The sequence below is a fragment of the Pleurodeles waltl genome, chromosome 1_2, assembly GCF_031143425.1.
Source record: "Pleurodeles waltl isolate 20211129_DDA chromosome 1_2, aPleWal1.hap1.20221129, whole genome shotgun sequence".
Taxonomy (NCBI): domain Eukaryota; kingdom Metazoa; phylum Chordata; class Amphibia; order Caudata; family Salamandridae; genus Pleurodeles; species Pleurodeles waltl.
The window spans coordinates 194,152,270-194,178,418 of NC_090437.1; the positions used below are offsets into that span (position 1 = coordinate 194,152,270).

General features: G+C 42.5%; 1 protein-coding gene across 5 annotated transcripts in view; it reads right to left on the reverse strand.

Annotated features, from left to right (window-relative positions):
* The window catches only part of RNF38 (ring finger protein 38), a 724,979-nt gene that overhangs the window by 410,867 nt on the left and 287,963 nt on the right, over nt 1–26,149 (reverse strand). For all 5 annotated transcript variants that reach the window (XM_069237710.1, XM_069237731.1, XM_069237718.1 and 2 more), the window contains one exon: nt 9,159–9,352. In XM_069237710.1, coding sequence (XP_069093811.1) covers nt 9,159–9,352 — 194 coding nt within the window. The remainder of the gene's footprint in view (nt 1–9,158; nt 9,353–26,149) is intronic.

Here is a 26,149-nt window from a genome sequence, read left to right on the forward strand (position 1 = left end):
CAGATTCAGTGGCTGTGGTGTAGATAACCCTTGAAGGTTCCGGCAGTAAGATTCTTTGGATGTCTTTGACCATCTCCTATAAGTCATTGAACATGTACTCAAAGTTATCTGTTCCATATGTGGCAGAAGTTGCTTGCAATCGACACTGAACTGGCAATAATCCAATAGTCTTGTAAGACTTAGTTCTTGGACTTTGCCTACCAAAATATGTGGTACATGTTCACTGTTCGAACCTACATACCTTATTTTAAGATCAGACACACTTGCAGCTTCTCAAGCAGAGTCATGGTCATCTTCTTGGCTGAACAGGTTTATAGGTCATCAATATTAGGGTCACCTTGCTCTTCACCTATCTCTGACCCGATGAAACATTCTGAAGTAATCTTAAGTGGTAACAACAGGACTTGCTATATAAAGGTATGTGAAGGTATTTCCGATAAATGAACAAGTAAAGGATCTATAAACTGAGTTTTCTGTGGAGAAATTGCTTTCATCTATGAGTTTTATCGGTGTTGTCGACGGAGAAGGGGTTTCAGTCGATAAGTGCTTTGTTGACTATAAGTTCTTTGCTGTCGATCTGGGTGTTGCCACAATGACAGGCGAGTCCACAGTATGTTGTCAATGATTCCTAAGTTTTGGAAGCATGCACAGTTGACAAGGGCTTCCAAGATGGAAGTTTTGTCAATGTCTCTTTCAAAAACTATCTTGTGACTGCCGAAGACATCATAGAAGGTGTCTTAAAAGACCACTCACTTCTATCTTCTTTGTTTTCTTCAGAGATCTTTTCATAGGCTGCATTGTTTGAAGGACCATTTCAGTTTCTTAGTTGAAGTGCCCTCACTTGACTAGACCTATCTCTTTGTCTCCTCATAATGTTTCTTTGCTTTATCAATAGCATCAGAGGAGGCAACAAGTAGGGGCTGAACTGATGTCTGACCCTTAGAAGGGGTGGTCAAAGTGTCTTAGAGCCTGCTTGGAAGCCTTGCTGACAGACTTCTCTTTGTGAGCCACCTGGCCCACATTCCTTTAAAATGGCCAAGGCCAATGATCTTTCTCAGTCCTTTATTGTTTTTGAAGAGAAAGTGTCACGGATATTGAATTTTTTTGGATAGTTGCTTGGATTGAGGCAGTAAAGGCATTTAGTTTGTGGATCATCCAGGTCAGGGGTCTCCAACCTTTTCTGAAGCAAGAGTTACGTTTGATCAGTGAAAATCATTATGAGCTACCGCAGGCTAAACTACTTGTGCATTACTACCAAACACCCCCAAGCCAAACTTCCCTGATTTTAAGCCTAATGTTCATAGAGCCATAGATTATGGTTTGAACAAAATACTTTGACTAGGGACACTATGACAGGGCTGCCATGAGAGTCAGTGAGAGTGTGGTATTTGGGAATGTAAGAACATGTGTGCTTATGAATGGGATATGTGGACACAGGTAACTTAGAGCCGTTGTCATATGTACTTGTGGCATAGGGCATACCTTTCGCCATATCTGTCACTGTTGCAAGTATAGTACAAACATACAACTATGTTTTTAAATGGGAGAAATTTACAGTGCAAAAATGTTCACAATGTGGAACATTTTTCTACACTTAAAATTTCTCCAATTTAAAAAATGATTGTATTTGCTACAGTGTTCTACTGGCCGATGGGAGCAAAAGACCTGCTGTTTGTAAATGTAACAGTTTGAAAAATAATTTGAGAAAATTAAAATTAAAAGTTAATTTAATTATAATGTAACTTTTCATTATCATTTTCTCCGATTTAAAAGCATTGAGGAACATCAGTTTGTTCTCGCTTCCTATACTGAGTTGACAAGGACTTTTATTCAAGAGTTAAATTAGTGCTTCCATTCTTCACCTCTGTGCTCTTGGTTATAAATCTGAGTCCAGCACTGCTCCTTATCAGGCTCTGCTATCTGCAGTTTGGTGATAATAATGTAAAATAAACACATCCTTTTCCTAACTTTAAAAGGAACAATGTGACCCTGTGCTTATTTAAAAATGAACTACAGGCTGTGAGCTATTCTGAAGGGATGTGGAAGCTACTGGTAGCTCGGGAGTTGGAGACACCTGATCCAGCTGGATGATTTTTGTTTTTTTTTTACAAGTCTGATTTGCCCTGTAGAGTGGTTTCTTCTGTCCCAGCTCTGACATTGTGCTATAAAATATTAGAAAAGGTGTTCTAGTAGAGAGCATCTTCTAAGGGGTCCTCAATGTGACATGCAGCAGAAGAATTTGACAGTTGGAAGCTTCTGACAGGGGAGCACCTGAAGTGCTTCTTTCTGACTGGCTGTAGTTTGAATCATCACTTATGAGAATGAGCATGTTACCAACGTCTATGGGAAATGTCACTATTACTAAGTGTATGGCCTACACTGCTATATTAACATTATTACAGAGGGCTCCTAGTCTGGTGATAAGGAATAATTAAAGCATGTGAATCTATGAAAGATCCAAAGACGGAGAAGGCTGCTTTCTCAGAGGAAGTGTTTTCTGGACCGTGCAAAAAAGTCTTATCATAGGAATTGTGAAGTAGGATCTTCTTGCATGTCCTTTTCTGTAGTCTGTGATGGCATCCAAGTGAACTTTTATTTTTTAAGTAAGTATTGGACCTGGTCAAGTGAAGGCGTCAAGGAATGACTGCATCCTTGTGACAGGATATTTGGTCATGATTATTTTGAAGGCAACACATCACCAATCTTTTTCATATGAAAGCCTAGGATTCTCTGGTCCAGATGTACTCTATAATATACTAAAACTAATCCAAAATGCCACTGCCTGTCTTATCTTGGAATGCCAAAAGCTGAAGATTCTACACTTGTTCCCAAATAAACAGAGGGTAGGTTCCTAGAAGAACTTTACGCTCTTCCAGCCAGGACTTAGCATCAATCCCTAAGGTACATGAGGAAAGGCTGGGAGGATGCTCATTCACCTATTGGACAGGAAAAATCTGTAACCTGCTTCTCAAAGTGCTCAGAGACCAATACAAAAAAAGGCCTTCAAATTTTTTTTTTCTTAATTATTTTGTTTAGAGAGGTCCAAATCACCTTCTCCTTTTAACAAGCTTTTACCACCAGGATGCTTCTTGTGAAGCAGCAGTGCGCTCTATAAATTACACTCACTTGTTGTTTCAATTTTAGGGAATATCCACACAATTCTGTTTTAAGTTCAAATGGCCATATTACACTTTCACAGGGGCCATAGCATTAAATTCAAAGAAACGACATTGGGGTGATGTAATTTCCCTTGCATTCTGCATTAAAATAATCCATGCCATGGTCTCTCAGACTCTACAAAGGCATCCCTGAAGGATATCCTATGAGGGGCAGCAAGTCTCATCCAGGGCTGAAAGAAATGTGATCACATTACCCCCACCCTGACAGAACTCTATTGGCTCCCCTTGCCAGCAAGCAACATCTTCAAAACTAGTTGAATTGTTTACAAAGCCATCCTGACAGGTAGTTCTGATTCTTTTGTGAACATAATCTCTGGTGACTCTCAGTATGCTCGCAGCCAGGCAACCAAGAGACTGGGAACTCAAAAAAGTAAAATAAATAAATAAATAAAATAAAATAAAAAAAATCTAAGACAGCAGACCATTTTTGTCTATGGATCCAGGATCTGGAACAACATCCTCGTATCCACATGAACCGCTCCAATACTGTTCCAATTTTGAAAAGACTTAAAGACAACTCTTTAAAGAACAGTACATCACAAAGCAGTAACGATCTAATAGTCACCTACTTCTCTTATCACTTGTAGACTGTATACTTGCCTTTGACCCTGTCCACCTTTTTGGCTAGTTTTACAAAATGCCACATATATACATTCTGGATAATAGATTCGGTTTGCACGCAAACTTCCTGTGAGGTCTCAAGGCCATGTGAAGAACTTCCAGAAATCACAAACTGTCTTGGCCAATGGGGCACTGTCAGTCTGAAGGAAGCATTTCACCTTCATTAAAAACCAATGGGATCAGTGGGACTGATGGAAAGAAATCTGTAGGATGAATTAATCAAAAGGACAACTGGCAATTGATCCTGGTTTCCAAACTCATTAGCCAAGTTTGTGCATTTTCACCACTGGTGAGCAAATATTGATAAGGGAACCCCCGGTCTTAGTATGTGTCTTGCAAGATGTGTCATTGACAACCCATTCATGGTTTTCTACTAAGTATCCACTCAGCCGGTCTATCTGACAGTTTTGAAGGTTTGGGAGATGCACAGTTTGGATGGATACATTCACAAATAGAAGCCAGTGCCCAACCGCTTAGGCTTCCAGTAATAGAACTCTAGCTATGGTGCAGCCCTGTTTTTTCAGGCAGTCTCCATTGGTCATGCTGTCTGAGTGAACCACAACTTGTGTTCTGTTAAGGAAAGTAAAGCCTTCAGAGCCAGATGGACTGCCTTCAATGCTAGAACAGTGATGTGATAGAGTTATTTTTGGGACTGCAACTCCCTGATTGAGAGAATATTTTACCAGAAGTGTTCATCTCAACTTATCCTCCCAGTTCCTTTACCACGTATCTTCTATGTATTGCTGCAGTGGTCTCATGTGAAGTCATGCACTGGCTAGAACGAAATGCGGCCATTAAACCCAGAGGTGACAAAATCTGGCCAGCAGTTAGAAAAGCAGTTCTCCGATTGTGATGACCTTTTTGAAAAATGTAGCTACTCTCCTCTCTGAATGACACTCTTCGGTGCTGTGTTTAACAGTGCTCCTACATAGTGAAATATCTGTACAGGGGGTAAACAAAGATTTCTTAAACTGGATGTGAAGGCCCAGCTGATGTAAATGCATAATAGGTGCAAACCTATATCAACCAGTCATAAATGCAGGAATTGATGTTGCCTCCTTTGTTTGCAGAGCTACACTGCTACCGCCGACATACATTACAAAAGGTCCAAGGTGTAAATTTCAGACAAAGGAAGAACAACGTACTAGCAATGGGAATTGCCTACTGTAAACGTCACATTACCTATGCTGCCTTGACACTGAAATGTGGAAGTTAGCATCTTGTTAGTTCACAGCACAAATCCAGTCTCCTTTCATGAGCTGGGGATATATATGGCACACGCCAACAGCTTGAACTTCTGTCTCTATTTTTGGGAGCCCAAAATAATCTTGAATAGAAGAAAGGAAGAGAGAGGAGCGAGCTCTGATGCACGCTATTGCATTAGAGTTGTAAAATTCATCCAAAAAAATAGCAACTGATGTTTTGGTGCAGGCTTCAGAGGAACTGACTGAGGTAAGGATTTGAACTGGAGGGTACACCTAAGCCTTTTTAGGCTATTTGGGGTAGTTACCGCTTAGGCCTCCATGGCATTTTGTCCACTAAAGCTATCCATGACAAATTTGTGTCATTTGTTTTAGTTTACAAGATTTTGGGGATTCTAAAGGTACAGAGGGTTTGTTAATTCCCTTTGTGGGGACTGATAAATTAGGCAAAATATAGCTACATTTTGTTTCTGTGGGGAAGAATGGGAAAAAAGTGCTGCAGGAGAAAGTGTCTGTTTTTTTCTGCAAATGGCATCAACAAAAGGTTTGAAGTGATATAATCACCATCTTTCCAACTACCAGGAAGAGGCAGACTTGATTCAGGAACCAGGTGTTACCACAATTTTGGCATTTTCCTGGGAGATAGCCCATTTTCCCTATTCTTTAGGCTTTCAACATCAATCCAGTTTGTGGTAGAAACTGGTCTGAAATCCATGGTGCATCATCCCAGAAAGCTATACATTCCTAAAACTAAATTCTGAATTCAGCAATGGGTCATTTGTGTAGATCCTTCAAGGTTACCCCAAAGAAACTACAGCCCTCATTATGACCCTGGCGGATAGCGTTATTTTGGAGAAAGGTACTGCCAATAGGCTGGTGGTACCTTTCCCCAAAATATGACATTGGCGGTTTGGCTCAAGCCAAACCTCCATTGTACCACTCCGTCCACCAAGGCGGTAACAGCCGCCGGGCTGGAGACTTCGGTCTCCAGCCAGGCGGCTGTCACAGTCCCACCCTCTGGATTATGACCCCACCTACCGCCATGGTTTTCGTGGCAATCTTACAGCCACAAAAACCATGGTGGTAGACACTATCAGTACCTGGGAATTCCTCCCCTGACACTGAAAAGGGTCTCCCTCCCCAGAGTCCTCCCCCACCCTCCCAACATGCACAGACATACACACACAATCACGCACGCATGCATGCATTCATGCATACACAAAAACACACTGACATACATCCTAGCACACACACGCATTCACACAACACAACATACATGCACACTCACACCCATTCATGCACACGCATTCCACCCGCATGCACGCACACAGAAACAGTCACACACACAACACCCCCCAACCCCTCCCCTGTCGGAGCACCCGACTTATCTGCTTGCGGGGGGCCTCTGGCAAGAGACGGGATGCAGCGCTGCTGCCAGCAGCAGTGTCCGCAGCAGTGTCCGCCAGGATGTATCATGTGTCATGATACGGTAGGTGGCGTTCTACATTACCGCCGACCGCCGCCATGACCGTTGCCGGAATTCCGCCAGCCTTCTGGCAGAATTACGGCTATAATATGGAGGATGGTAGGTAGCCACGGCCTTTTGGAGGCCGTCGCCGTGGCGGTAGGAGCGTTTACCGCCTAGGACATAATGAGGGCACGTGTTGAAATAAAATAATAATTGAGAATGAGTAGGTAAAAAAGGGCATTTGTGACATTTTCATTTGTAACTTTTCAGCATGATGGCCGATATACAAAAGCAATATACCATTACATCTGCTAGACCCTTCTGATTGCGGGGATATATAGGGTTTGTGGTTTTTCCAAGTACTAAAAGTAACCAGAGCTAATAACTGAGCTGCATCATGCAATGGGTATCCTTCGTGGGGACTCCTATTGACCTCGTTTGGATTTGTTCCCATTGCTTGCACTAGGCCCAACACCACAAGTGGCACAGTATTTTTATTGCCACAAATGGGACAATGCTAATTAGTAGGAATTTTGTGGATTCCTGCAGATACCAGAAGTCTCCATCTCTGAAATGTGAGGAAGATGTGTGTTTTTAGACAATGTTTGAGGGTTGCAGGGTATCGTGGGTAAGAAAATGGTGTGGGATGCATGCAAAGCACACCACCCTAGATGTCGCCAGATGTCTAGTTTTCAGAACTGTCTAAGTGCAGTAGGTTTTTCCATTTGGCACCCTACCCAAGCCCGGAAATTGCAGCTGTTTACCACTGCAAGTAGGATGATACTGGGAGTTAGCCAAACGCTTGTGGCCCATTTGTAAAAACAACAACCACCCCCACCCTAACAATTTTAAAAAAGTAATCCCTGGTGTGTAGAGGGCTTCCTGACCCCAGGGAAAGATGGAACAATTGCCTCCATACCCCTCCTCCCCCACACACACTCTCTGGAGGGACAGAAAGACTGTGTTCCCATTTTTATGGGGTTGGTGGCATGGGCATGCCCATGCTAGGCATCCCCCAACTCTACAATTAAAAAAACAAAAACAAATAAGTAATCCCTGGTGTCTAGTGGGCTTTCTGCACCCCCCCCCCTTCCGCTTGGGAGCAGATGTAAGTAATTGCTCCATGGGAGGGGAGGGGGTGGGAAGAAAGACTGGACATATAAAATTTTTTAAGGGAGAGCACTAGCCCTTGCTAAAGGGACCACTCCCCCTCTTACTGATGTCTAGTGGGTAGATTCTTGCTTGGGGTTCGCTTTCCTGCGGCTATTCCCAAGCAGGGATCCACTGGGGAATGGGACTATTGGAAAGGGGAGATCCTCGCCTTTCCAATGAGACGTCTCCCACCTGCATCTGTGCTTGAGAGGAGAAAGGGGGGCTGAAATAGCACCCCCCGAGCACAGATGCAGTGAAAGCAAAATGAGCCAATCAGCTAATTTTACTTTCACTGAAATAGCATCAGCGTGCCCTGCATGAAGATTGTCATGCCAATAAAAAAACAAAATCAGCCTCAGGAGATGGGGAGGCTCCCCGGGCTAATTTTAGCTAGAGGAAATCTCTCTGGTGCCCACACCAGAGGGATTTCCTGCCTTGTGTGTGAGGACGGCTCCAAACCGGTTAATTAATCTGTACACTCACAACTAATACAGATAAGAAGGCAATATGCGTTGTTGAGCTACTGCTACCTTGTCATTTTAAATGCACAAATCTCATCTCGGAAATGGTCAAGACCTTTTTAATATCAAGATTATGTAAGGTTTGTTTTACAGGAACAAAACACCTTGAATGCAAGACTGAAGAAAACAATCACAAAAATGATCAACTGCCTTAGGAATAAAATGTTAATCTAAGCAAACGTGATCCATACATTTCACCAAATGTTCTCACAGACAATGCAGTAAAATCTACTTTTCAGGACATGCAAGTCATGGACATATTGAAGGTGAGAAATTATTTTCTGTCCTTGAAGTTATGGGTAACAGGAGCAATCAAGTAAAATGCATTTAGGCTGCCACAAGGATACAGTTTATCTCCCACAACTGATGGCCACACTATACAGTAGGCCACAGTTAAGTGTCTCTTAGGTTATTGGGGTAGCCATGGTCCCTAAACCAAAGCTTAAAAGTAAAATGTAGTTTTAAGATGCAAAGGCACCTCAAAACACTGGGCGCCGCTGCCACAAATGTTGTTGCACTGTTTACATCTAATTGATGACTCAACTGATAGGCAAAATTAACATCCTCCCGATTGTGGTGCTCTTCTATGCCTCTGCCAAATATATTTTTTTAGATGTAGCAAACAAACACCGAAGCACTACAACTGTTGTGCTTTAAGGACTGCTAAGCATGAGCAGCCAAAAGCATGGCTCCACACTCAGTTTGGTTGGACAAGACACACAACGCGAAAAATCCACCTGCAGCTGCCACATAATGATTGGAAAGATTTCAAGACTTGTGTTTTCAAGGTGGGTGTGTTTTCTGTGATGTGGGTAAAGGAATGCCATTAGTAAGTGTGCTGTCTGGGCTTTATTTCCATAGTTATTGATTACCTCGCAATCATCGGTGTGCGACTCTTAAGGGTTCAACTAAATGTTTCATTGACTGAATTTATTCAACGACAAATATGTCTAAGGAAAAATAGTCAATAGAGAACTTAGATGTTTTAAAGCAAAGCAAAAGAGGTAAAATCTACCTTCGTCTGTTACGCAGAGGTGTATTACATTGCTCTCCCGAGAAATGGTGTAGATTAGGCCGAGCTGAAGGAGGTCGCCTATTTGAAGTCATCTCCCATGGTCGCATTGGTGGAGATGGTGCAGGGGACGAAGTCGTGTATTCGAAGACTGAATGAGAGAGGCGCGGTCTCTTTGGACTTGGACTGTCTTCACTCTATATAGATCAAGAAATTGAAAACTAGTTAGTGCATTTTTTTTTTTCAAGAGTATTTTCAGACCGGGGCAATAAAGTAGGTTAAAGTCCTTCATAGGCAACATATAAATTTACTTCTCTTCAATATTAATAAATAATGCAAAAAAAAAAATCCATTATTTACAAAGACATTTATTAATTCACCACAGTCATACATATGCAGCTCTAGACAAAGGGCCATCAACCAACGGGAAATTAAAACCTTGTAGATAAGTCACAAAATCAAACAGTAATGAAACAATACGGAAAACAAAGATGCGACCAAGGGCAATTGGCAGAACACATGCCTAATCAACAAACAAAATTTGGAGGAAAAATATGTAGGGTGCTTTTTAGATCATACTGCGATCATACCGCACTTTCATTTTCCTAATGGGGTGCTACGTTCTAATGTAAGCTGGAAAATGACTACCAGGGTTATTATCCAGTGGTATCAGGAGCCCATAAGAACAGACTAAAATACATATAGACATTTAAGGACAAATCGCCCATTGTCACCCATAATAACGTGCAGTAGAAGGCAAAGGGCTATGCATATCATGAGCAGGTGTACAGCAGTGGAGCATAGGTGGGTGAGAGGAGGCATTTAAAAGCACATCTGATGCAGTTCATCAAAAAGCGCTAATCTTACAATCAATTTAAGATGTTACTGCCTCCACTTTAACGTTGGCACCACTGAATGGATAGGCATAAAATGTAAACATACAAATAAAAAAATAAGTGATTCAAATTTTTTGCCAAATTGTGTGCGGTTTTGTCACATATTGGCAACGTTATTAGCAAACAAACATCTTTTTTGCCTCCCCTTTTAAACTTGAGCCCAAACTTAAATGATCTGCACCAACTTAAATACAAGGGGAAGACTAACTGTTCTATTTCTGCCACATTTCAGGCAGACCCATCAAACAGCGTCAAAGTGGTTAGTCAATCAAAAAATATATTTATTTATTTTTAATATATTTTTTATTAACATTTTACTTTCATACATTGTCAAATCAGTTACGATGTTCGTAGTTTGATATTTTGCTCAAACACATCAAAGATTATTACATTCAGGTGATGTCAAGGATTCGATATCTATGTAATAAGTAAAGGTTGGGTTCAGAATGTCTCTTGAGCAAATCAAAAAATATTTTGACCTCACTTTTAAACTTTAACCTCCCCCCCCCCCAACCAAACAGCACCATCCCCACTCCCATCTCCAAAACGGAATCTTCAGAAAACCTGAAATACCTGCACAGATTTAACCTGCTAAAAGCTTGCCACATTTGACGCATATCATCAAACAGTGACAAGGTTATTAGCAAATTAAGCGGTTATTGACACGACCTCCTTCCTCACCATGACTGGCATTTTTTTTTTGTAACTACAACTTTTATTGAACAGTTGCATTTTCATACCGCTATTGACAGCGTTGGCGGACGGGTACACATTTCCTGCACATAAATTCATAAACTTATGTATCATCACATTTCCAATTATTCAAATACACCTAGATACATATCATAATAAAATGTCTACTAATAAGCGGTACCATGGCATTAGGCATAGTACACACTTCCTTTCATCTCAATGAGGTAGCAGAAGTCTTGTGCAGCAATTATGTATGGAGAGGGTCCTAAAAAAAACCTTGGGCTTTATCTGGTATGCAATTCCATAGCATTTCAACTTGATATCTACAATATATCATGTGAAGAAGCCAGTGCTTGTAACTGGAATCAGAGCCTTGCATCCTCAACATGTCAACTCTCCTCTTTTCCCATAATAGTGCCATTGAGATTAACCACTTTGCCTTTTCAGGTACATAGCTTCCAACAGAGCCAGGGATGGAGAGAGGGGTAAGGTGGCTCCAAACATTACACTTAATAGGTCGAACACTTTGGTCCAGTATGCAGTTTTAGAATATTCCAAAGCAACATGAAATAACACTAAATTAGACATAACACACTTTTTACATTTCACTATGGGGTAATACAAAAGTGATGTTGACATTTTAACTGAATTAATGTAGGTCTATATGCTAGTGGAGCGCCCCCAACCTGTGCATTAAAAAACAAGAAAGAAAAAAGCCCCACACTTATCAAAAACCAGGAACCCCAAATCTATCTCCCATCCCACTCTACTCCTTCGTGTCAGGGGTGGTGCTCCAGCGGTAAACTCAGCATACAAGAAAGAGATAGAATTACCCAGGTCTGCTTGTCCTATATGATACTGAATTCTGGTGCCAGTCTGGGAAAAAATCAGTGAAAACGTTCACAGCTGACCGCAACAGATAATACAAAAACACAACCATAAAGGAAAAACCTTTCCTCTTCTGTAATGCTAAGAGACTAATGCATTCCTCACTGGGAAATAAAGGCCCTAATGTGCCTATATTTGCCTGCTCAAAATATGTGATGTAATCTTGTCCATTACGGGAAGCAGCAGCAGGTTAACCAAGCTAGAAAGAGCACAGAATATGGTAACAGACAACCCACCATCTTGGGCAGCAACCGCCACGCCTGATATGGCATACCAACCACATCATCATCATCCATGAGCACTTGTGGCTGGTCACAAACCATAGCTAAAATGGATTTAGGAGTGTCATTATGTGTTTTATTGTGGTGTGGACCAGCTGGTTTAAATAATAGACATAAGACTGGCACAAAACCAGACCTAACAATAGAAAGCAATACTTCAAAGCTTCTGCCGATTTTTGAGCAGTTTCATCACAAAACATGCACTATCAAAGCCAATAGATGTCTCACCTATGCAAGATCTACTAGCTTTATCAGTGTTCTTTAGCCATGCTGTACAGCAGTGCAGTGGCTGTGCAGCACGGCTGAAAGTGAACAGCCCTGTCCACACTGTAGTTTTTTTTTGCTTATTGTGGGAGGGGAGGCAGAAGGCACCATGGAGGGCCGGGGGAAGTCAGAAGGCAAAACGGTTAACGTAGGAGGCAAGGGAGTTATTGGGGTCAAGCTAACAAAAACAGATGATAGGAGGAAAGGGCTAGGGCAACCTGACGACAACAGAAGTGGGGAGGGAGGGTTGTGGCAAATTGATTACAATGGAAGATGAAAGGGCATGGCTGAGGGCAAGCAGAATGACAAAAGTGGGAAGTAGTGGCTGGGGGCAAGCTGGACGGCAGAGGGTTGGCAAGCGGGAGGAACTTTAGGATGGTGAAGTACATAAGGGAGACAGACTGAAAAAAGACTTTCTGGTAGGGTGCCTAAACATAAAAGAAAAATGTAGTGTCAAAACCTGAGCAGTTAAAAGACACAAGTAATGCATTCATACTCCAAGGGTGGGACAAACGCACCAAAAGGAAGGAAGCCTAAGGCAGCTGATGAATAAGGAAAGGAGAGTGACTGTGAAGACAACCAATGGTGAGTAATGGGTGGCCTCAAACCCACTGTTCGAGAACAATACGTTTTAAAGATACTAGGCGGGTATTATAAATCATCATGCCATCATCCACATATAAAGATCTTTCTAGTGGAGTGCGTGGTTTAGCATTATACTATTGTTGGGTGTGGGGGTGTGTGTGTGGGGCAAGAAAGTCACTGAGTGAAGGCTTTGGCTGTTGCAGTCCAGGCATCTCCCCGCACTCATCAATAGGTTGATAAATAGCACATTTCACTAATGGATAGAAACACACATGCACATACACCTCGGAGCGAAACCCTGAGCGATAAGGGCCATGTGTTAAAAATAAATGCCTCCTCTCACATACAAAGCGCTGTGCTGCATGTAAACGACATGCAATGATCAACGGCGCTAGGCTGTGGATCCTACTGTCACTGGGAACTGACTGGTGTTGTGTTTCTTCCTTCTGCTCAGCTGTGTTTTCGACAGATGGGGCCTCTGCCCTCCTTGATGACCCGTGACTATAAAATCACATCTCGGTGCTGACCACCACCCCTTTGCGGCAGGCACAGCGTTGCCACATTAGTGACATGCAGAAAGGTAGATTAACAGAAAAATGAGTAGTGTAGAGCAACAGTGTGCTGTCATCGTTCTTATGTTTGCTTAACTTAGCCCTCAGGTCCCAAAGATAAATATATGGACATCTGGGTGTCCATGCTCTGTGTACAGCGGCAAAAGAATATCATACCTGACCTCGCAAGCACAATGGGTATGACGTACAGTCGGAGGGACAAGGGTTCCAACAGTTTATTGTTAAACCAGAAAACAGATGCACAATCATTTAAAAGGAAATATCGAAAAGATTTAATGAAACTATATTTTTTAGATAATACAACATTATATCCTGCATGAATACTGAGCGTGTTGGGATGTTTGGATGGTTGGTCCGTCTCTGTTTTAAAAGCGCAGGAGTTGTCAGTGGAGGTGTGGTTGTTTATGTTTTGGAGTCAATGGACAAGCTAAGAAAAAGCTGCAGCCGAAAAGCACACCAGTTTTACTATGTGCCATTACTAATGGAGGGAGTGTAAAGTGAACTGTTCTTGGCGTCTTTGAGCCACAGTGACAGATCCTCGGGAGCAAGCAAAGGCAAAGTGTCAAGAGATTCCCACTGTAGGCACTGCTGAAATATAATAACTGTAAAACGTATTTTTCGTGCTTTCATTGACGTAGATCATCTTGCAACGGCTACACACAATAAGACTGGCTACCACGTACAGATCTAGAGAAACAAGCAACGGCATCATACAAGGGGTTGAAGGAAAAAAAAAAAAAGTGCCTCAATCAACAGCGGACAGATGCTAATATAGTAATCAATCAATACTTTAGTCGCTGCACCATCGAGGGAATAAGAGAGAGAGAAAGTTAAACCAGGTGCGATGCGCAATGAGAAACAAAGACATGAGAGTGACCATGAAGCCAACCAATGGTAAGTAATGGGTGGGCTCAAAGTCCCTTTTCAGATGTTTTTTTTTTTTTAGATGCAAGAGATTGATGACAAACAGTGCATGCGCGCCATTACAAGCTCAACCTAATCAGCAAATGAGCACCTTTTTGCACCACTTTTTTGACTGCACCACCATACCCCATGATGATCGTCACAAATTAGAAAAAAACAGGAGTAGCAACATACTAAGTGTCTGTAATTCATTCTGTGGTTTTGGCTGTCGGTACGAGCATAGTTTCTTATGGGAGCTTAAATTGTAAAACATCTTTTTTTGCACCCCCACCACCCTTTAAGATTTTCCCCTATGTGAAAGTGCATAAAAACTGGAGTGCTGGACCTTAGTTCACAGTACTAAACGGGAACCAAATCTGGTGCAGATCCACTGATGGGAACCCAAGTTACAGGCAAATCCAAAAATTCATTTTCAATGTAAAGTGAGGATGAACCGTAACTACACAGTTGCGACTGTGTCTGAAAAGTTTTTTTTTTTATTTCCCTATAACTTTGGACCCTGTAGACAGATTTCTAGCTCTTTCCGGTAAGGTCCAATAATCTTCGCATGCTGCATGATTTAGCCCCACATTGAATTACTTTCAATGGTCAATCTGTGGTCACCGAAGCAGACTTGTGAGAGCATATCACTGTCTACACCCCGAGGTCTTTCATTTGATTTTTCCATGAAGGAAAGGTTGCTTCCTCTACTGTCCTGATGAAGTTCCTGTCTCAATTTATCAAAAGGGTTGAAATATCAACGCTGTAAGTTGCTAGACTGAGCTACATTTTAATGGCAAAATTGAACTCAAATTCTGAGTCTTCAAGTAAAGTGGCATTACTCAGTCAGCATTGGTGATGATTTGTCCTTTTTAAGGATAAACACCAGCGTACCTTTATTCACTTTTGTCACCTATTACAACAACGTTTATGGAGTACCTATTGTGTGCAATGTTGAGCGTATAATGTTGATTTGACATCATTATGCAACAATTAAAATCGTGTCTAGCCAAATGTAATAGATTTGTTTCCACACAGAAGCCTAGGCATAAAGCTTCTCCCAAGGGAACCGTTGCTATTTTGTAAAGTGTACCCAGATTCACAGGTTGTCGCTTGACAATTTTTTTAATGAGCCGGTTCTTTCAAGGCAATAAAGCCCTCATAAACTAAGGACAGTGCTTGTCAAAAAGAAAAAGAACTGGCAAAGTCAACAGGTCATTCCTTTGGGAAATTGGATTTCCCAACCGAGCATTGCTGCACTACATTCCCAATTCACAGCAGCATGGCTAAAGAATGCTAAAAAAAAAAACAAAAAAAAAAAGCTCTTTCTGCAGCCATCGGCGTCACTTTGCAAGCATATGCATTTCAGGAATCAACACATGGTAGCGAGTGGGGGCAGAAGCAACATGGTGGACTGGATAGGGGAAGCAACATGGAGATGGTGCGTGGGGGGGGAAGCAGAAGACAGATGGAGCAAAGTGGTCTGCTGGGGGGCAAAGGGTAAAGAACAGCAACATCGAGCAGGCTAAGGAGAACCATGAAAGCAACCAGAGGGAGTCTGGGGTTTTAGGGTAAATAGCACACTAGGGTGAGCAGGGAGAAGCACACAGGCAACAGACAGCAATAGAGTGTGCAGCAGGAGAGAGGCACATGAGGAGACAGCTGGAAAACACATGCACACCAATGGAGTGTTCGTTCCAAAAGAAAGAAAATTGTGCTTTAAAAGAAAACCATGGAAGCCAAGGGGAGAGGAGGAAGAGAATGTTGTGACACCCGACACTAGCGTGAAAGGGCAGGGGAGAGGCTCACCAAAGTAATGGTATGGTATGGCCTTAATAATGCAGGTAAGCAGAGAAGCATGCCCTAGCAATCTATGACCTCCTAGTTGATGGAACTTATGCTATGCATCAGAGAAACGTCGGTTACAGAAGCAAGTGGTCTTGAGCTGTTTATTATGAACAGATTGGTTCACAATTTTGCACCATCAGTAGCCTGACTGCCTCAGAGGTGGGGTGACAATCATGCTCCAAGAAAATCTTATGACGATGCAAGATACCGTGGGCTTTAAGATCTCTTCAATGACTTCCTCATTATTCAGTGGCCTATTAGGTTACCGTTCAACTGGATCTGGAGCTCCCGTTTTTATTTAAGTATGCACATTTTCCAGTAATGGGAGTTTGTAACATGGTTGAGGCACCCTTTACCCCACTGGCTAAAAATATTTTGGCAAGTATGGAGGCGCTGGTGCTAGACCTGAAAGTCAAGGGTTCCACCCACAACAAAGGCCACACGCTTGACCTTATATTTGGATCCACAGACTTCTAGACGACTAAGGACGCTACGCCCAATTTGGTCTGACCATCTCATGCAAGTGTCATCCAACACGGACAGTTGTAAAAAGATTTAAAGAAGAAACAGCCATGGGCTAAGCAATCATTCCAAGATCTAGTGCTGCAGTTATGGAACTGCGAGCCATTGGTAGCTGATGTCTCAGGGATAGAAAGCTATACATACTGGGTTGTGTATGCACCAGACAAAACACTGCCTCTCCCGGTTTGAGGGAGGCTAAGTTGGGCTGGCAAAAGCTAGAATGGATTAGCCGTGTGATCTGCTCTTGCAATGTGAGACACACACTAACAAGCATTTAGAGCTATTGGCGTTGTAAATGACAATGTCTTTTACCTTTGTGGTTTGGTTTGGAGTGTAGCGGATGTATAAACAGAGATGCCGCTGCAGCACTGACTAGAGGACTACAAATGAGGAATTACCACTGCAAACAGAGACGCAGCTGTAGCACTGCCTACAGGAGTTAGAATGGGGGAGTCAATGGTGTCAACAGAGAAGCAGTTGCAGCATTGTCTAGAGTAGTTAGAATGAGGATTTTCTACTGTGACCAGAGACACAGCTGTAGCACTGCTTCAAGGACCTAGAATGATGGAGTTACTGATGGGACCAGAGAAGCAGCTAAAAACACTATCTGGAGGCTAAGAATGTGGAATTACCACTGGGAACCGATGGGCAGCTGCAGCACTGCCTACAGGACTAAGAATGAGGAATAACCAATGGGACCAGACAAGCAGCTAGCTGCACTGTCTGTAGGACATAGAATGAGGAACTGCCGACAGGACCAGAGAAGCAGCTTGCAGCATTATCTAGAGGACTTACAATGAGGAATTACCGACAGGACTAGAGAAACAGCTAGCAGCACTTCATAGAGGACTTAGAATGACCAATTACCACCTGGACCAGAGAAGCAGCTGCAGCATTGTCTACAGGAATAAGAATGAGCAATTACAACTGGGACCAGAGAACAGGCAGTTGCAGCATTGTCTACAGGACTAAGAATGAGGAATCACCATTGGGACCAGAGAAGCAGTCTAGAGGACCTAGCAGGAGGAATTGCTGATCGGGCCAGAGAAGCAGCTAGCAGCACTTCCTAGAGGACTAAAAATGAGGAATTACCACTGGGACCAAAGAAGCAGCTGCAGCATGGTCTACAGGAGCTAAGAAAAAGGAATGACCACTGGGACCAGAGAAGCATCTGCAGCACTGTCTAAAGGGCTTAGAATGAGGAATTACAGCCTGGACCAGAGACGCAGCTGCAGCACTGCCTATAGGATTAGGAATGAGGATTTACCACTGGGACCAGAGAAGCAGCTGCAGCACTGTTTAGAGAACTTTAGAATGAAAAAGACAAAGTGGATGAGCGTGTCTCTGATGGAGGGTGCAAAACACACACACGGAGCCAATTATTTCTAAAGCAGCAGTGGAGGGAAAGCAAGCTTGGAAAATATCAATTAAGTATACCCAAGCAGAGGCACAAGAGCAAAAAAACCTGAAACCTTCGGTGCCTTTCTGAACACTGTTTCTTTGGTGTGGTGTGAGCACATTGCTATGGACTACCAAAAGAACACTATGGCTGCAATGCCCAGACAGGAGAAGGGGCCATCACACGCTGTAAAAAGAGGGAGCGTGAACGCTCATTCACGTAGTGTGATGGCCAACAAAAATGTTCTCCAAGTGAAATCGCCTGGGAGGGAACTAAGCACATAAAGGAGGGAGATTTAGAAAAGATGCACCAATAAAAAGGTAGCATTTAAGACAAGCACAACAAAGAATGAATGGCAATAGCGGGCATGGTTAAAGCCCACACACTGAATACAGCAAGCCTTGCATGCGTGCTGTCTAGGCATGATTTAAAAATGAGGCTATGTATAATGCTCCCAAAACGCTGTATGATTAGATGTAAATACTGCATAAGCTTGAAAGCAAGATTAATGATTCTTTGCTTTCAAAATACAATGTACAGAAAAAATGCAACTAGAAAAAAATAATTTGTTAAATGACTGTGAAATTTTAGGTGCCATTTCTTTGAAATATAATTTAGTAACCTGTTGATGCATGCAAGCATTTCCCAAAAAATATTCATAATGGAAAATCAGTGTAAACAGTGTCAACAAGGTTATGGGAAACATAAAAATAAAAAAAACACTGGCAAAGCCAACAGGCCCGGCATTGATTGTCAGTCTTTTGGTTTTGTAAATGTGCCTCTTGTTTTGACATGGCTTTTGTAAAACTGTATTACTGTGGGAGCTCCTGGGCCCTCACCATTGTGTCAAACATTGGCAAAAGCAAAAATATATTTTGGTCTAAAAAAGCACACATTGCCACAGTAGTTCCTGGCACTGAACAAAACTACCTTATGTGCTGATATGCTCTTTGTGAAAGAGCAGATTGCTATCACTCACAGTGAAGCCAGCCTACTGATTGATAGAGATAACATTTTAATAAAAACAAGAAGTCTGGGTTAACGCCCGACCTAATCAGAGGCCGAAATCTCAAAGAAAGTCCCAGTGCAGATTTACATATTTAATGAATTCGCAGGAAGTTAGACAAATAGACCAAAACATTGTACTCCCTGAAAATATATGTGAACTGTATTTTAGCACAGGCAAATATGCAGGCATAGATTTGCTCAGGCAAAAATCTGTTAAGCATTTGTAAGCTCACTTTCCCTCCAACCTGGAAGAAGTGTTACTTCTGCCATTTTCAGGAGTAAATTTCCATCCTTTCTCAGTAATGGAAAAGATTTGCAAAGACCTAGTGAAAACCCTTAAAATATGCAAGGTAGTAGGTTTTCACAGACTGAAAAAGTCATTCCAACTGGAACTATTGCTTACCACTACCTCTAGCCCTAGTATGTAGATCTGCAGAAGGGTGGCAAAATAAGGAAATTGCTAGTATTCAAGCCCTACTATAGTATTAGCCTTGGCGCAAACTAAGAGGCTATCATCAATGCTTCAATATAATGAGATTGCTGCCGTAACTTAAAGCCACACTACATGGCACCATTGACACAGGTAGATTTTCTTTTTTACTGGAAAAGTAGATTTATGAAGCATGGACAAGTAGATATTTTATTAAATTCCACACCCCTGCAGGCCACAGGAAATGAGCATATCAGGAAAGTTGTTGGAGTGGTGCAGATCCAACTTGACGGATAGGTCCCAGGCAGTTTTCCTACCACCATGTGTGTCTGATTTTAGGACCTTGAGCCAAGGAGTCTGTCAGGTTTCAGCACTTAGCCCCGTGTGCGTTAATATCTAAATCAATCCACTGACGCATAAAATCCTTTCATCTCTGGTGTATGAATTACATAGACAACACTCAACTTATCTCACTGGATGGGACTGGTGCCAATCTTATAAAACCATTTCATTGCTGTTTAGCAGAGGTGTCTGTTTGGCTGATGTCAAATTCGCTCAAATTCAACTCAGACAAGACTGAAATACTAGGGATCAAACATTCCCATGTACCGGAATCACAGCTATTTGATTTTTGGCACAGTGGCTGGACGACTGCTCCAACTCCTGCTAAAACGGTCAGATATCTAGGGCAGTGGTTCCCAACCTTTGGTCCGGGGACCCCTGGGGGTCCGCAAAGCCTTCTCAGGGGGTCCGCGAGAGCCTAGAAAATTAAAAAATATTAACAAATATTGACAAATTAGGCCCCCAGCTTCCAGTAATGACTCAGGCGGGGGTCCCCGGATTCCCATGATGATTCAGTGGGGGTCCCTGGGTTCCATTAATGTTAAAGTGGGGGTCCACAGAAACCAAAAGGTTGGAACCCCTGATATAGGGGATTACTTGGAATCTGAACTTCCCTGGCAACCCAAATAAAATGTGTTGCATATGCATGTTTTTTTCTTCCTTAAACTGCTCAAGAAGATCGTACCCTTTCTTCCTCAATCAGCTTACTTTGTGGTGATCCAGGCGACTACATTAAGTCTCCTGCATTACTGCAATTCTTTATGCTGGAGCAAGGATGAATGTTTTCTTAAGAAACTCCAAAGAATACAAAATGCAGTGGCCAAATTGGCCTCGGGCTCCCTTGTTTTTCCTCCACCCTCCAAGGCCCTAAAACTCCTTCACTGGCTACCCATGAAAAGTAGGGTGAACTTTAGGACCCTTTGCCTTGTAGTTAAAGCAGATCATCACACTTGCATGAGTACTTGATCCAACACTTTCACAATTATAGACCATCAAGATGCTGCGCTCCTCTGGAGTGCATCCGCTGGTTATGCCCAGATTTAAACGGGCTCGCTCAGGTGAAAATGGCTTTCTGATGATGATGGCATAGCTCTGGAAAGAGCCACCAGGTCTCTTACAACGTGCCCTTTCCTTACTAAGGTCGAGGAAGGATTTGAAGACCTGGCTTTACAATAACTAGGACCTGTCTAACTGATCTCCAGGTAGCTATTAGTGCTGCCACTGTGCTTTAATTCAGACTCTCCCTTCCCTGTGCTTACTTAGCGTCAGGACAACTTTTGAGGTATTTCTCACCCTTTACAAAACTAGTAACATAACCTAATTTGTACAGCTACAGGCATCTAGCTCTGGTTAAAACATTCTCAGATGGGAAATCTCTAAACCCTTAACGAAGCTGCGCTGGACATCTTAATTAACTGCTAGAATAAACCATGATTAATTCTGCACACCAGTGGCTGTGGTCTGGCTGGTACAACTGAAATAAGCAGACAAGACTCATGCAGGTTTAAGAGTGCAGATAAAGTTAAAAGTAAATACTGATGGGAACAACTCACCCGCAAACTACAGTTCATCCATAACGCCGCCGACAGACTGTTCCTCGACCTACCCAACACTGTCACATCTCCAAGCACCTGCGCACAATATATTTGCTTCCCATGAAGAAAAGGACTACCTTCAAGACCCTCATCCATGCACACAAAGCCCTCCACGACACCGGACCGGCCTACCTGAACAGGAGACTCAATTTCTGCATATCCCACAGGACCCTAGGCTCAGCCCAGCTCTCTCTTGCCGAAGTACTCCGCATCAGAAAAACAAGAGCAGGGGGGCACTCATTCTCCTACCCCGCCACCACAGCCTGGAACGCCCTACCGCCCCACCTCAGACAGACTACACCCCTCCTCAACTTCACGAAAAAGCTGAAGACATAGCTATTTGAAGACATGGATATTTGAGGAACCACCGCCCCCCACACCCTCAGCGCCTTGAGACCCTCACACGTGAGTAGTTGCGCTTAACAATCGCTGATTGATTGATTCCATCTCTTATTAAACACAAATACATACACAAAATAGGGGGCTGTATTTACATAACTTATGGTAGAATACAATTATCTGCCTTCACTGAACGGGCTTTCAATTTAGTGATCTCCATCATCAAGGTTACTTACATTTCTGAGCACAAATAATCTTAAGTACGGTGAACACAATCATGCTCTTTTAGGCTAGTCCAATGTGCAAGTTTGTGGAGCTTCAAAATTTTAGTCACTGTTACAGTTTAGCAGCACAATCTTACTTGATGGCGGTTAATTTGAAAAGACAAGAAGCAGGTCTGCAAGATTATAGGAGGTGTGCAACCAAGATAGGATTAGACGCAATAGGCTGCTGCTGTCCTTCGAAGTTCTTTTGCAGAAAGAAAGAAATCACAGATGGTCACTTTGGAAGGGCCATTCAAGGTCTTAGACAGCTTAATCAATATTACATTTCGTAATAGCAATCTATGCATATCAAAAGCATATTAACATTTGGTAACAATACTGATTGACCACTATAAAAATTGCAAGTCTTTCTTGCCTTCCCCTATACCATCCATTTTTAGGTCGAGCACAGCAGCGTGCAAGCGCTGCTTTTCTGACATGTTGTTATCTATCTGTGGGCTTTAGCCACGCCCATCGCTTTCCCTCGTTCGTGGACTTGCCTTTCAAAAATCCCATGATGTCGTTGATAAATGCTTTACGTTTGTCCCACCTTGAAGTTGTTTTGTTACACCTTGCAGACTAACCCTATTGCATGTATTCTTGCACAATGGGCCATAAACTTTAATGTGTATGCACTCCTTTTTTCATTTGTCTCTCAAATTCATGGTGGCTGCGTTAAAAGCACTGCCTCTTGTTTCTTTTTTCTTCTCCCCAATGGTGACTCTTATTGCTATTTACATCGCACATTCATGGCGGCCAACTTAAAGGCACTGCCTCACACTTCTTGATATTTACATTGCACATTAACTTTAATTTATGGCGGTTGCATTATAAGTGACTTCTCTGGTTTATTTCGTCTCGCCCCTCTCCTTGGTGGCACTTATTGCTATTTACATTGCACATTAATTTTAATTCATGGCGGCTAACTTAAAGGCGCCGCCTCGCGCTTCTTCGTATTTCATCGCACATTTATTTTAATCTAGGCGGATGCATTAAAGGCGCCGCCTCTTGCTTTTTCCATCACGCACCCCCACATTCATTAAAATTCATGGCGGCTGCATTAAAGAGACACCTAAGGGCAGCCTATAATGCTGCACCGTTTCCCTGCTTCGTGCACATCACAACAGTAAATGTGGCAGGCTTTCTGCAGCCAGCATGTTACAAGTATAACAAAAAAAGTTAACGTAAACACATTGCTCCTGCTTACATTTCACATGCTTTATGTAAACTTGCATTCTCTGAGTGTTTGCTTTTACAGTCGCGCTATGCAAATATTAGCATTCCACTACACACACACACACACACAAAAAGAAGAAAATGCTGTTTTTAACGCCAATGCCACTAAATTTCACAAATGTGAGACCTAATGCATAGAAAATGCTCGTTTCTTTTCTAGTTTTTTGGTGTTTTTTTTTTTTTTTTTTTTTTAACTCTGCAACACCCTTAGCTGTCTTACGGAAACAAGCCACATATGCTCTATTTCAAAAGGACAAGTGTTTTATCCTATAATTCCCATAGCTTAGTTTGCTAGGTCAGCAGTAAAAGACTTGTACATCAATGAAGAGGGAATTTGTAGGGGTTAGGGGTCAAGAGCAAAGGAAAGCGTTTTCCACTTGCAATTAAAAAAAGAAACAAATAACATGCTTAAGACTGACTTTTCCCTGCAGCCAAGCTATAAGAAAGCTGCTCTAAATGTACTGAATGCATGAAAATCCACATCCGGTAACTTATGACAAGAAAATGCCATCAACACCAAGTTTGCATGGGGCTGGTAATACGATATAAAAACATCACTGCAATTATGGCATGCAGTCATTTGTTCATGAGGGAATTATTAAATATAGATTTCCTTAGCTCAAAAGTAGAATTTGACAAAAGAGGCTATCCACATCTCTGACTTGTCGAACTTTCACCTAATCCCCAAAGGGTTGAGAGACCCAGCAGCTGCACTTCCAAATAAGTCTACACAGTCCGTTCAATAAAATGAAAGATTCGGATCCAAGCTTTGAAACCAATCGTATATGTGGACTGGAGCATGTAGGGGTATTTAAGGCGGAGACTTTCTTTATTCCTTAAGAGGAAAAGCTGTGCTCACCTATGGTACAGTTTGGTGGGAAGAAGAGCTGTTCATAGCAAAAGAAGAGACCTGACATTTCCATGGTAAAAGGGCTACTGGAATGAGTATCCTGGAATAGACACTAGGTCATACTTCTACACACAAGGGGGTTAATTCTGGGAACTCTAGTTAATTTGCTTACAGGTCATCATTAACTGCTGGTGAACCTAACCTTTAAAAAGGTTTGTTTGACCCATTAAAAGCAGCGAGTTGTCAGTGGGTCAAGCAGTAAAATGGCAGCTCCCAGGTGCTTCTGTATTGAAGATGTCTTTGGCTACTACTCTATAGGTACACTTGCAGACCACTTTCCTCACACCAGAGATAGACAAGCATGTTTTACTATCAGGATCCATGTGGAACGTCTCTCCTGTGGCTAAAGAGGAAGAGGAAAAGAAAGCTGTGGCACATCTAAAAGAACAAGCATTGGAAAAGTCATTAGGTCTTGCCTATGCAAGAGTTCCTGGCTCTGCCAATGTGTTTTAGCCATGTTGTACACCAGTGTGGCTGCTGTTCAGCATGACGAAAAATTAGTGGCATGAGGAGAGTGGTGAAGAGTGGAGTACAGTGAAGAGGCACAGAATGTTGTGTGTTGGAGTGGCAGTGTGCAACTGTTCGGGGTGGCATACACTGGAGTGGCATTGAGTAGAGTGGTGTAGAGTGCATTGGGGTAGAGAATTGCAGAGCATACTGGCAGAGTGCAGTGGCATTGAATTCAGCGGCGTGAAATGCTGTGTCTTAGAATGCAGTGGCGTAGATTAGAGTGGTACATAATAGAGTACAATGGTGCAGAGTGTAGTGATGCAAAGTGGAGTGGCACCAAGCAGAGTGGCGTGGAGAACAGCTAAGTGGCATATAGTAGAGTGATGCAGGAAGCAGTGTGGCAGAGTAGTGTTGAGGGGCATAGAGAGAGTAGCATGAAGCGCTGCAGAGTAAAGTATAGTGCATAGAGTGCAGTGACAGATTGCAGTGGTGTGGAGTAGCATAGAATGGAGCAGTGCAGAGTAGAGTGGCGTAGAGTGTAATGGTGCAGAGTGGAGAAGAGTGGCATTTAGATAGTTTCAGAGTGGAGTGAAGTTGCGTAGAGTGGAGTGACGCAGGGTAGTGTGAAGTTGCGTAGAGTGGCATTGAGTTTAATGGCGTAAAGTGGTGTAGAGTGCAGTGGCAGAGTGCAGTGGTGTAGAGTAGTTTAGAGTGGCATACAGGGGACTGACACAGCATGAAGGATCATAGAATTGAGTGTTAGAGAAAAAAAAGTAAACAAGCACCCTCGGAAGACAGCACCTGATATTTGACTTCTGTCTTTAAATGCACAGCAAATGTGGTGAGATAAGAGCAAGATTTACAGACCTGTTTAAAGAAAGGGAGCACTCTGAAATATACTGTAAATAAGGTTTGGGCAAGGAAAGGTACAAACTCGAGCGGGACAGCCTAAAACAAAGCCAGCAAATGAAAAGCAGGAAAATGCGAGTTACAAGCCACAGGCAAGCAATGGGCAGAATGCATTCCTAGTGCAACTTTCTGTATGTTTCTGTATGTTCCCAAGATGTCTTTAGCAAACCAGACAGCTGTGCTGTCTGGTAGGCTGCCACCTAAAAATCAGCGGGCAACCTACAACTAAGGCATTTTTCTCTTTATTGCTACTATGAACATTCTTTTCCATGTTTCAGGAATGCAGATGGTCATGTGTACAAAACAACAGGATTCTGCAGCAGAGAAACCCTAGTAAGTTAGAATGTGGCATTTTGTCTGAACCTTAATTATTAGAGTTGCAAGCAGCCTCCTAGCCCCCCGAAGCTCAAATCAGAGGACCACTATCGGCAAAACCAGTCCTCATTATCTGGAGGGTTTTGCAGTGAAGAAAATGAATATGCAGAGCTCTATTTCTAAGTGTAAGACCTTACAAAAATTAATTTTGAGACAAGCTGCACTGCGTAGCCCAAAAGGATCTGACCGCTGCAGCTTACTCTTAGTTTTTTTCTGATTTAAAATCTTTTAACAAGTTCAAGGTAAGACTACTACGGATCAGCACTAAAGGCATGTAGAATGCTCT